Here is a 13,312-nt window from a genome sequence, read left to right as displayed (position 1 = left end):
AATATGGGACAGCTCAGTGGAAGAATAAAAGATGGAAGGTGGAAAGGCACGGTCCTAGAATAAAGTGCATATTTAAGGCAACTTGGAGTGGAAATAACGTTTCTGCCTCTACATCTGTTCCATCTGTTCAATATATTAAAGGTAAGGCTTGGTTTTCAGGTTTGTTTTTGGTGTTTTTTTTTTCTTTTTTCCCCCTAACTCTTTTCTCTTAGAAGGACACCAGGTAACTTCCCTTGCTTTTTTCTTCTGGGGTCTTTCCGGACCTGATTTCAGTGAGCAAGAGGAGGTTTCCAGCTTCCCGAGAGCGAGCAGAGTCCCCTCCTCGGCTACACTCGGAGCAAGTTTTCGGCAGGTCACATGCGAGGAGGGAGCGGGCGTGTTCCAACCCCCCGCACTCCCGCTAGGGCTCCGCCGCTCCCGGCCGCTTCCACAGACGCCCCGCGACGGCAGCAGCCGCGGGCGCGCACGGAGCGTAGCTCCCCTCGGTGCCCTGCGCAGGGCTGCGGGGGCGGGCGGCCCCTTCCCTTCCTCCTCCTCCCTGCCCCGTCCTGCGGGCGGCTCCGCGCAGCGCGGCGTCCTCGCGGAGGGGGAAGCGGCTCCCGCCTTCGCCGCAGCCCGGGCAGGACTCGGAGCGCTCCGCGGGGCTCCGCGCAGCGCAGCGCCCCGGCTATGGGGCTGCGCGCCCCGGCCATGGGGCTGCGCGGCGCCGCTCTTATCGGCTGCTGCAGCCTGTGGCTGCCCCTCGTCCTCGCCGCAACCCCAGGTAAGAGCCCCCCGACGTGCGGCCGTGGTTCCTCCCGGCAGAGCCGCGGCGCGCAGCGATGCGCAGCGCGCGGATAAAAGTTGGCGGAGCCGCCGCGGCGGGAGCGTCCCCGCGGGCTAGCCCGTCCCGACGCCCCCCGGCCCCGGCTGAGCGTCCCTGTGTGCCTGGGAAGGAGGTTCTTCCTCCGTGACAGTCGCGTGGTTGGCACGGGGGGTAAGTTGTGAATGGCGGCGTTTTGGGTCAGCTTTGCTCAGAGTGGTTCATGTAAATACTTGGCGCGCGTACACGCACACACACAAAAAGTGACTGATGCATCTTTAGCTTCCTCTACTTACGCAAAATCCAAACAAGTCTTTTCCACACGACACTGGGTTGAAGTGAATTCAATACTTACAGTAAGTTATTTTAAATGGAATTTATTTCTGACCAATTTTGACACTTTGGTGTTTTAGGTAGTTCTGAAAAGAATGCAATAGGAGTGGCGTGGCGTGAAATGATATGTATGGATTTGTTCTAAAATTTCTTTTTTAAACTAATGCATAGTGATTTCCCCTGCAGTTTGCGTATGCTAAAGTAATGTACTTTGTACATTTTTGCAGTTAAAGTGAGTAGCTTGTACTCTTCTGTAGTTAATTACATCATTTCATTTGTCCTATAGCAACACTAGGTAGTGTGCCACAAATTAAGTTCATTTGAAATTATATGTTACAAAAACATGTTCTTGGAAAAAAAAAAGAAATTGGAACATTATGCAGTTTTTAAAACATCACTAATGTGCATAGGACACGATATGATTTTTCTGAGCGCTCATTTTTGTGTCTTAATATTATCAATTTCTTCTTCCAGGAGTGAACTGTAAAGCTGGCTGCCACCCAGTGAATGGGTTTTGTGAATTTCCCAGTGAATGCAGGTAAAAGATCTATCAGATAAGAATATTAGCCCAGGAGTGTGCTGCTTTCATAATTCCTTGTCCTTCTAAAATAAACAGTAGTTGAAACAATTTCCCCTCTGCAAATACAGTGCAATAATGAAACAGCTCTCTATTAACATATAGTAACTAGAGTCATACAGTATAGAGATCTAGCTGTTCAGTGGAATTAAAGTTTTAATTTTCAGATAGTCTATGTATTCCAGTAAGAAAAGTCTTTAGGTTGAAGATCAGTTATTTATTTATTCTCAGTGAATGAAATCGTTTGCTTTAATCTGTTTCTAGTACTAATTTCTAGTATCCTGGACACACTGACAGTGCCTTTGCATTCAAATGCCCCACATCGTCCAGTTTTGAATCTGAAAGTTTAGTCTGCCTCGAAAGGGGGAACATCCTTGTAATTACATTTTTTGAAAGTAAACCGTGCCTCTGTGTTGCCTTGTTGTGTCTTTTCAGGTGTCAGCCCGGCTGGCAGGGTGCTCTCTGCGACCAGTGCGTGCCTTTCCCGGGCTGCCTGCACGGCTCCTGTGCCAAGCCCTGGCAGTGCCTCTGCGACGAGGGCTGGGTTGGCAGCCTCTGCGACATAGGTTTGCACACATTCCTCTCCTTGCGCAAGTGAGGTGAAGCAGCTCCCTCTGGTGCTGGAATCATGCAGAAGTCCTGCTACCTAGCATTATTATCATTACTTTTTAAATTAATGTTAAGGCAAAGCATAGTAAGGTGATATGGGGCAGCGACACAGAAGCCTGGAGCTTTCGTAGATTAGGTAGAAGCATCTAGTCTCTTTTGTCAGTGGGCACATGAGCAAGCAAGGGGTGAACTTGTCATTCTATTTTGAAGATTGGTGGTTGTAGAGAAAGCTAGGAAATTACTTGATAACTTTGTGTCATCTAGTCTTGTCATATAGTCAAGTCTTATTTTCCAAAATTGCATCTTCTTTTACATATTGAATCAACTGAATTATTCATCTGAAATATTAAGTATGCTAATTTCTGTACAGACAGATATGAGCATTAGTACTTCAGCCAGTTTCTTCTTGCAAAGGACAATACCATGTTCATCTTGCTGTTTGCTTAACCATGTGACAATTCCACGGAGTAGCATTAGCACAGCAGAGAAGAAGGTCTGTCTGAACAGGCTGTCACCTCCCCCTCGGATCCAAGGGGTAAGCACAGCTCTCGTGTGCACTCCCTGACCTCTTCCCAGTCAAAATGCACCAGCTTAGCATAAGCAATTTGAAGAATCGGCCTCTGCTCAGCTGGTTTATTTTGGCTGACAAGGGCAAATGAGTGATTAGTCAACAGATACAAGAGGACAGAAACTGCACGTGTCTTTCCAGCCTGCATAGCTGCAGCTGGAAGAGGTCAAGTTGCTGGGGCCTCGGTTTGTTTTCTTGCCATTAAGGCTTTGGTCGTTATAGGACTTAACATTTATAAAGCATGTTCTGCCATTTAACATCTAAAACAGTAATCAATGAAAACAGAATTTGAATGGGATAAAATTTAGAAGACAAACAAAAGACTCAAGATTTCAGCTTGTTCTCATCTCCAATGTCCTTCAGCTTGGTGCTTAGGTACTCGTTCAGCTTCTTTTCAGGTTTTGCACACATAGGACATATCCAACCTACTAACTTCAAACCTAGTTCAGGTACATATATAAGTAGCTGCAGTAGCACCAGAGTGGGTATGACTGTGGGCTCTCAGAGATAATTGTGTTAATTATGTAGCTCTAGGCACCTCTGACAGAGTATGAGAGCTTATACCTGTAACAGCTCCCTTGATCCTGTTAACAATTAGTGAGGAATGGTCCCTCTGCAGTCCAGTGTATCTCACCCTAACCTAGAAGTAGGTCACTGTGCTTAATTAGAGCCAGCTCAGAAAATGTGAAAACTAATAGTTGAAGTTGTCAAGATACACAATCATAGATGATTAACATTAAATTGAATGACTTCCTCCTTCCACCACTTTAGAAGGCTTGTTTCTTTTACCTATCTGACTCCAAAGGCCTGATTTTTTAAAGGTGCTATGAAAACATCTAAAAATATTTAAGTGAACTATATTTTCAAGCTGAAAACATACTTTTAAAAAGTCATATTAAATGCCTAGCAGAATTTCTAGACTCTTGCATGCCTTTGCAATTCTGAACCTTGCAATCTTTCTCTCTTGCAAGTGCTGCTTAGTCTGCAAAAGTCTATTTAGCAAATTATACTCATATTTTTATGGAAAAATGTTATTTTAAAAGTTATTCATTAAAATAGCTGTGTAACTACAAATATGGTATCTCGTATTTAAGTCCACAAACTATTATTTTTCTCAATGCTTAGAATCAGTTCAGAGGGTTTTTTTTTTTGCCAGTTTGAGCCTAGATCCCTAAGCAGAGGTGCCAAGAATATTCAGTCACAAAGAATTAACTATGTTTTAATTTGTGTGAACATGTTGATTTTAAAGTCTTTAACCTCAGTAGATTTACCTGATCTAAATGTATTGTCTTGTACGAGGGATTAGAAGGGCCCTGCTTTGCTACTGCTTGATAATTATGAATAATTCTTACCCTGAGCCAATAAAGCACCATAATCTCAAATGGGGCTAACTACTCACCCCTGATCAGATGATCCTTTGCTGAAAATCTAGTATCAGTCTCTCATGTCTGTGAAGTTGTTACCAACTGCTGCAACTTGCTCATTAACAGGAGCCACTAAATGCAACTTAAGCAGGTTAGGAAACAGGACAATTTTGGATCATTGAGATATGTATTCAAATATATATGACTGACTTTTCAATGTGAGAATGCAAACCTGTCAATCTCTTGTGTAAAACACCATGTCTTGTTTCTGTCTTCTAATATTGGAGTTTTTTGTCTGATAGGAAGGGGACACAATTGTTATGTTTTCACATGCAAATGACATTAAGTAGCATTTTTCAGCTTCTGGAGTTAATTTTGGGGTTCAAGCATATGATGAGACAAGCCATGTTAGAAAGCTGTATTTCTATTGTTGTTATAGAGATTCAAGAAGGATCATGAGTAATGCAGTTTTGGCATTGTTTTGAAATTAATCCTTTTTTGCTGCTATAGAAAATATGTATATTTACGAGGGCATTTTTGGCATAGCCACTACTTTGACATAGCCAACTGAATGAAGGCCAACCCGCAAAGCTGGCAAAATCTGGAATGGAGAATGCGGCAGGATCTGGAGTTCACTTCACCAGTCCTGTAAATTTTTGAAATACTTTTAAAATATGAATATAGTCTCAGCACCTAATTGCTCCTTAAATATAGAAAAAAAAAAAAGGGAAAAAAAAGTGAAAAAAGTGATTTGGAACAATGGAATTCTATCATTTTCCATTTCTTAGGAAAGTTACTGTAGTGAGGTCTTCAGTATGGGCCATGGAAATTCCTGTTTGAAATGGTTTTAGCACTTTGAGTGGTTTGCTAACACCTCTGGTTGTGCAGCTGTTATTTTTACACCAGACAGCCTGCTCCTGATCTTCTCTGTAATTCGTAGATGTGCAGCATATAGGCTGAGCATGATCTGTTCTAAACAAGCAGGCCAGGATCAGTGGTTTCATTTATGGCTCTTATTGCAGTCACATACATGGACTTGACTCTTAAGAGAAATCTGTTAAGGTTGAGTTAGTGATAACACTGCCGATTAATTTCTTTGCAATGAACTGCAGCAGACTGCCTACCCATCTTTTAACCCTCCCAAACGCCACAACCTTGAAATCAGGTTTCTAAACATCTGTACTGCTCAGGGTTTCTCTTAGCAGCAGCAGCAGCAGCAGCAGCAGCAGCAGCAGCAGCAGCAACAGCAGCTCTCTTGAGACAGATACGTCATTACAGTACAGGAACTGGTACCGTCTTAAAAAATGGGGGAAAAAAACCCACCACCATCACAAAAAAAAAAACAAAAAAACCCCCCAAAAAACCCAGTCTTATCAGTTTATTTCTAGGAGAAAATGATTGCCCATTTGGAGTAAAAGAGCAAAAAGAGCAACCACGCTAAATCAGATCAGTCATCTCAGTCGTCTTTTCAGTTCTGGCTGTGCCTGCATGGTCCTGTTTGTGCACTCATGACCTCCCACAGAGCTGTAGACTCTGTCTGGCCAAAAAGTCAACATGCAGTATGACCTTGGTATATCCTGTGACACGTGTTGCTTGACTGCTTTGGCACAGGCACTTGGTAAGCTCAGAGACTGACATCAAAGCTAATATAGCCTCCTATTATGTACCCATGCCAGGCCTTCAAGAAGAGGAATCTAGAAATCCTGCTTGGGATGTGAACTTTCCTCACAAAACTACTCAATGGCTGTCATGCACTGAAACACGAAAATTTAAATTTCATATGAATATTAATTGATGGTAACGTCGTTGTGGATATTCTTATTTCTATTATATAAATATATTTAATTCTATTATATAAATATACTTATATAATATTAAGTAATATAAATATTACATATGTCATGTATTCATTTTTTGAACTCATATTTTCATCACTCGCAGGGTGTAATTGCATGATCTTTGAGAAGTAGAGAAAATAGAGAAATTGGGCTGCTCAGCTATTTATTTATGCTTTATTTTATTTATATATGTTTTAGTAAAGATCTATTCATGAATTTTTAAGTTGTGTTTTAAATTTAAACTTTTATATATCTTTATTTTTTTATATCTATATAAAATAGATTTATATAAATCTATAACTATTATATCTATGTCTTTATTATTTTTAATATTATTTGATAGTGCATACATATATATGCATATGAGTGTGTTTATGCATATGTATGTATATATACGTGTGTATATATATAGGTATGTATATGTGTGTGCATGCATGTGTGTGTGTGTGTGTGTGTGTGTGTGTGTGTGTGTAAGTGAGTTTTCTTTTTCATGCATCAACATTCATGTTTGTTTTGCTGCCTTTAAAGCCTGCCAAATTATATGGTAAGCAACTCTGTTCCCAAAAGCATTCAAGGTTGTTTTGGCTCTTTGGTTCTAGAGGGAACTAGAATAAAAGAACCAGGCTGAAAGTGCTTGCAATAATAATAAGAAGGATAATCTGCATTCCATTTTAATAGAAGAAGAAATAAATTACAATGTGTAAATGTGTCATGAAGGACCATAAAGCCATATTTTATTTCATATATTGTTTACTGTTTAATGATTCTTTCTCATTTGATTAATTGAATTCTGGTTTTACTCATCTGCTGCCTGTTTAGCATTGCATTGCAATGTTAATAGAACCAAATACATATGTTTTTGAACAGATATTCACCCTTGTTCTGCAAAACCCTGCACCAATAACTCAACCTGCATAGAAACTGGTGATGGAGGATATATTTGTTTGTGTGCCCAAGGATTTACAGGAAAAAACTGCCATCTCAGAAAAGGACCCTGCATTATTAATGGGTAAATATTGATTTCTCATGTGAATTTAAAATCCCCACTTCTGTGGGGGATTTCTTCTGGGTGGGAGCCAACTATTCTTCAATTTCTTTAAGTGGAAATACCTCTGTGCTAGACTATATAGAGCTTCTCCTATGTATCTACCTCTACAAATCTGATCCATTCATATTTTAAAGATTTACAGTTTATCTTTATGAGTTCATGGGCATAATTTAAGTGCTATAATAATAAATTGCATATTTTGTTGCAGTAAATTTATGCTTTCCCATGATTTTAGTAAATAAATTTCAAGGTACTTTCTATCCTTTATTCTCATCTCTAGTGAGACATAATTATAAATACAATCCAGGTAAAGAAATAACAGCAGCCAGTCCATAAGCTCACTGCACAAAGATACCTAGTCCACCAGCTTGTAATTTGTTTAACTGAGATATAATGGTATGTCTATTCTAGTTAAGGAAATAATTTCATTTTAACCAAAACAGGAATGGGAGGACATGGTAGGACATTTTCCAGTCTAAAAGAGCAATGGGATATTGGGAACAGTGTGGCTGGCGGATCAAGGGAGATGATGCTTCCCCTCTGCTCTGCTCTGGATTTTGGGAATCCAGATGACAATTTATTTATTCAGTTGTCCACATTTTTGTAAAACTGCATGTTGTTTGTTGGTCCTTCTTAAAAGCTCAGTGAAATTAAGTTACTTCAATGACTGACTGATATGGACCACATTCTGTGTGAGATACCCATCAGACTAATGCTTCGGTAGTTTTTTTCTCATCTATATATATAAGAAGGATGTGTAAGAGCTGGCCAGTTATGTATTTGATTAGCCCTTCATCTGCTCATCTAACTGTGCACTATTACAGTATCTGAATGTGCAAATTAGGCAGACATGGATTTGCATAAGAGTAGCCATATGTCCACACAGAATATTTGTATTAGATTTTAAATAATCTTCAGATCTGATATGTAAAGTACATCTCTAAAATGCAGTCTATATCACATCCGTACTTAAATATAAATACATATGTTAATGAAGCAGGTAACAAAAGATTGACCAGGAAAGCATTTAGATGGTGAAAGAACCATAAGGGAATTTGAAATCTGGGAAATAATAGAAACATTCTGACAGTGTAAATTTAGTATTCTAGAAGAGAATGAGGTGAAGTTACTGTGGAGAAAATAGACTGTATAGAAAAAGACCTTTAGTGGACACACACGTATGGTTTTATTGTGATATGTTGACTGCGTATTTTGCTCACACTCTCAAGGATATTAATTTTCAGCATCATTGATAAAACTGTTCGAAGAAAAGGATTTTTTTTTATGGTAAATTGTAACTGAGTCTAAATGTGGAAACCTAGAGGTACCTCTTCTAATTCAGCAATCACATAGCCATATGAAATGCCTTTTTGGTATACAGGCTTGGTAAAAATATTATTCTAATCTGACACATTTTTTCTTCTTCTATGATTGCCTTGTGCCTCTGCAGCTCTGTACTAGAACCCTCCTGTTCTGCTTTAGCTCAGCAATAGAAAATTACAAATCTTCAGCTCTTCCTTATGGATAAATCTCCCTGGATTTTTGTAAACTCTGACATAAAGAAAATACATTGCCATTAACTCCTTTCATTGTCCCTTGCAAGCATTGCCATTCTTCCCATTCTTATATCTTTATGCTAGTGGATTTTTTTTGCTATTGCTTTTGATGGCAAATAGTCTCACAGGCCCACGTGGGCTTACTTTTGACATCTGAGATAACTGCTCTAACTTGCCTATTTCTCTTCATCAGCATCCGCAGAGATTCCTCACAGTGCCTTGAATGATATCCAGGCTATTTGCTTAACATTGGTAGTGTGAATTGCTTTCTGTTTTTACTTCTGTATCAAGTATCTCAGGAATTCCATATGAGCAGATATGAACTATCCCAAAGAACGTGAAAGATAAACAGTAAAGACAAGTTCCTTGTTTTTAATTAAATCATCATGTTTTAATCACTGAAACTACCTATTGGTGGCACTATTGTATATCCAGGTTGAATGCTCATGAGCTAGTGAGGAAATGCAAACAAATTTTTATAATGGCACTTAAAACAACAATTCTCTTTCTCTGGGAAGCTGAATGTTTTTTCATGGAAAAAAAAACCCCATCATTCTCTAATAGTCTGCTTTTAGGTGAAAAAGACAACTGTTTCCAGCACAAGCGCTCAGTGTCTGATAATTCTTTACAGTCTACAATGAAGTGCACCTCTCACATCAGTCAGAAATCATCTTGTGAGGTCATCTCACTCTCATCTCACTTTTTCCTTGCTTCCTCAGTGTTATAGTTATCAAAATTTGTATTATTAATATTACCACTGTTCCCTTAGTTAATTTTCATAGGTGGAGTGAAGAGAAGTTACCAAAGAAAGTATTTGCACTAGTCTGTTTACAAAGCCAGGCAGATGTATTTGTGTTAGTGACGTTGGTGTGATGTTTTGAAGTAACCAAATAATAGTCTGAAGCAGAGTAGACAGAGGTTCACATTTTAAAATTAAAGTGAAGTATTTGGAAAGCAACTGGAAACATGTCCATATTTCTGCAGCTGTTCTTTTATGTGCCACACCTTGCTGAACATGTCCAAAATGCCAAGTGTTTAAAATAATTTAATCCATGTATATTCAAGGAGATTAATTCTAATGCTTTATTTATATACTAAAACATACTAAAACCAAATGCAATTTAGTGTTAGTAAAAGTAAAGAATACCTATCCAAAATTCTATATGTTACCTCTTAAGTGTTTTTACTAAAATGTGTATGTATAAAACATTGAGAAAGAAAAAAGTTGATACTTAAATTCTCCAAAACTTTATTCCCACTTTCCCCCATGGTTGATAAGGTAATCCAATCCAGCCATGAGGCCCCATCTTCAGCACTTTGCTGTACCCAAAATGCATGATTTTTCAATGGGATTCCTAAATTCAAGAGATGGTGCTAAACCCTTCAAGGCTGATTGTGACCATTCTGTCACACAAGGTCCTTATGACAACCAAAGCGTCCTTGTTTTTCTGCCACTAGCAGAAACAGTGGCTACTGATCATGGCAAATTTCCCTGGATGTATGATCCTCTGAGATCTGCTTTGTGACCCCACCTTTTGCTTTCCCAGTACAGCTTCCAGAGCTCCAAATTGTTCTTGCAGTAGCCTTTTTTTTCCCAGCAACTATAGGACTACAGGAAAGGACAGAGCATATTGTTTTATGTGTTAGTAGCAAACAAGCAGGCAGCTCCTCTACACAGTACTGAAGCTCTTCTGCTGAGAGGCCACCAAGAACTTTGGTCACTTGTAGAGCCAGAGGATGTTCAGAGGAGTCTAGTATAGTTGCTCCCAGTGCAACAACGGGACATTGGAGAGGCACAACCATTATTCCACCAGTGATCAGGAACCGTTTGTAGTCAGAAGCTTATTCACATTTACAGTCACCTCATGTGGACATCAACAGATCTCTTAAATCCACTTAAAGACCCTCCATGCAAATCCGTAACAGCTAGTTGCCACTGGCCATTGCATATGTGAAATGGCCATTGTTGGTAGGTAGACTGGGAGCCTCGCTGCAGTTGTCTTTTTTTCATGTCTGAAATTCATCTTTTTAGAATGTAAGCAGTAAAACTTTTTTTCTTACATTTATAAAGTTCCATGGAAGGGGCTTTGGGCTTTATCTGTAAACCTGCAGCCCAAGGCCCCTTTTTTTTTCCACCAAGAGGGCCAGTCTTTTGGCCTTATACCCACAAAGGTGAGTTGTATTACAAAGAGCTTAAAAAAATAGATCTTTCCATGAGTTTATGTCATTTAGAATATTAGTTTACTAACAATTAAGCATTTCAAGCATTTGCAGAAATATTTGATTTCTTAGGGTCCTGTAATCACATTACAGCTGCATTTTCTAGGGCTGACATTTCCCGTTTCTATTCATTTATTATAATTTTCAAACATCTTTTGGACAAATAGTAATTTTCACAAAAGTATCTGTTCACCTTTAAATTTTCAGTGTGTCTCTGAGTTCTATAGATGCAGAACAAAAACAAATACTTTCACATCAGGCTTCCAGGGCAGCGAGTTTTGCTTTGCCAATACAATACCTAACCTTGTTGCTAGTGTCTTTGTTCAGTCTTGTCTAAATAGTCATTCAACTAAATAGCTCAAAGCATATGAAAAGAATGGGAAGCTTAATTTAAATAAATGTCTGAAATAACTTAAAATCCTTTTACAGCTCTTCAGATAGGATTTATATTTTATAATATTAATCTTGCCTAGGCATATTAATGCCTAGGCATATTAATCTGCCTAAAGGGTCAGCAAAATCTATTATAATCTGTATTGACAAAGGTTTTGAATAAACTCATTCTTGATTGAAGTCAGTGAAGACTTCTTTGGATTTGCATTAGGAATTGGCTCTTCTGAAGAAAACCAGCTCTTTCTATTATGCAAAATGTTTCATAATGGTTGCTTTCATCGGATTTGGTTCAACTCTGTGTACATGTGTTTGTTCTGGGTTCCAGCTCTCCCTGTCAGAATGGAGGAACATGCATTGATGACAACGGTTTTGCACCACATGCTTCCTGTCTGTGCCCTTCTGGTTTTGCTGGCAATTTCTGTGAAATAGATATAGATGACTGTGAATCCAGCCCGTGTGAAAATGGAGGAACGTGTACAGACATTGGCGCAGGTTTCAGCTGTTCTTGCCCCCATGGCTATACAGGAAAACTCTGCAGTAACCATGTCATATTCTGTGCAAGCAGCCCATGTGAGAATGGAGGAACATGCTATGAACATCCCCAGGGAGGATACAAATGCATTTGCAAGGCAGAATTTGTTGGTGCGACCTGCAAACACCCCAGCAAAAACACAAGTCTCTCCGAGGTGAATACGGAGGCCAAGAATACGCAGAGTTACAACCCGCAACCAAAAGTGCGCCACAAATCAGTGCATCAAGAGCATCAAGTCCTGAAAATAACAATGAAAGAAACAATCCAAAATGCAGATCCCTTGCTCAGTAAAAGTCAGGTGATATGTTTTGTTGTCCTGGGTTTACTTACATGTCTTGTGGTCTTGGGTACAACCGGGATTGTATTTTTTTCAAAATGTGAAATGTGGCTTGCGAATGCCAAATATAGTCATCTCTTACGCAAGAAAAAGAACTTTTTTTTGAAATCTAGCAATGGGGAAAACTTCTCCGTTAATATCATCTTCCCAGAGAAGATCAAATTGACTAATTACACTAAGAACTATACTGCCATCTAGGCCCTCAAAAGCCTAGCAGCAATTTGCAGGTTTTCATAGCAATATGTAAAATAGATTGAACTGATTATCTGTGACTGGTTTCAATATTTGTGGGTACCATTGCTGTAACTTGTGCTGAGTGGTAAAGAAGAAATTTAATATGTCTGTTCTGCTGTGTGATTTTTTTCTTTCCCCATAATAAAAGTTTAAAGAAAAAAGGGGGGGAGATTGAAGAGCAAGGGAAGGTAATTTGATTTATTTTTAAGGCAGCTATTTAAAAGGTAATTTACTACTGGAACTGTTTTGCAGCTTTCTTGTCTTGCGCATAATTTGTTTGGCAAATATGGTACTTGTAAATTACTCACTGATGCTTATTTTTGAATAAATGGCAGTTAAGGGCTATACTGGTTTATTGATTGATTTGTAAATGTTGTTATGCTACAGCAAACCTATCACAAGTGCCTCAGTCTAATGTTTATTCTGTATGTGATAAAGAGTTTAGAGACATGGGTAAATAGGAGCAAGTCTGGTTTGATGTCTTGATGTCTCACCTGTCCAGTCAATTTTACAATTTTTGCATAGTTATAAGGTAGCTTATTTCTTCTGTATAGTCTAGGAGGTCTTGTAATATTATTTTTAAATTAAAGATCTCTCTTGTTTTGGATACTACTTTCAAAATTGTATTAGCTATCAACAAAAATGTTAAAAAGGCATTTGGTGTCTTTGATCAAACTTTTTATCCAGAGACCAAATCAAAATGAAAAGGGTCTGATTCTGACTTCTCTTTAACGAGCTCTGCAAAGAAAAGAGCTCAAATCACACAGCTGCTTCAGATTCCTCATTTCTGCTTTTTATCTGTCGTATTTCAAGAAGTGGACAAGATCTGTAAGAATCACGAGCAGCACTTACATGGAGTAAAGGCCTTTGGAAGCCACAAAGTCTTTGGGGCTCTGTGAGC

At 39.0% G+C, this 13,312-nt stretch overlaps 1 protein-coding gene across 1 annotated transcript; it reads left to right on the top strand.

The window, feature by feature from the left end:
• The first annotated feature begins 645 nt into the window (after positions 1–645).
• Positions 646–12,798, top strand: DLK1 (delta like non-canonical Notch ligand 1). The gene is made up of 5 exons (XM_026050462.1): positions 646–763; positions 1,610–1,673; positions 2,148–2,278; positions 6,959–7,100; positions 11,634–12,798. Exons 1-5 carry the CDS (start codon positions 670–672, stop codon positions 12,373–12,375), a joined length of 1,173 nt encoding a protein of 390 aa, XP_025906247.1. The 5' UTR covers positions 646–669; the 3' UTR covers positions 12,376–12,798.
• The last annotated feature ends 514 nt before the right edge of the window (positions 12,799–13,312 follow it).

The sequence above is a fragment of the Nothoprocta perdicaria genome, unplaced genomic scaffold (assembly GCF_003342845.1).
Source record: "Nothoprocta perdicaria isolate Ctin4 unplaced genomic scaffold, notPer1 scaffold_69, whole genome shotgun sequence".
In the NCBI taxonomy this organism is placed as follows: Eukaryota; Metazoa; Chordata; class Aves; order Tinamiformes; family Tinamidae; genus Nothoprocta; species Nothoprocta perdicaria.
This window is presented reverse-complemented; position numbering and strand designations above follow the sequence as displayed.

Coding starts and splice junctions, on each gene's coding strand:
- DLK1 (XM_026050462.1), top strand. CDS start 670: ATGGGGCTGCGCGCCCCGGCCATGGGGCTGCGCGGCGCCGCTCTTATC. Junction 764..1,609: donor CGTCCTCGCCGCAACCCCAG/GTAAGAGCCCCC, acceptor TTCTTCTTCCAG/GAGTGAACTGTAAAGCTGGC. Junction 2,279..6,958: donor TGGCAGCCTCTGCGACATAG/GTTTGCACACAT, acceptor GTTTTTGAACAG/ATATTCACCCTTGTTCTGCA.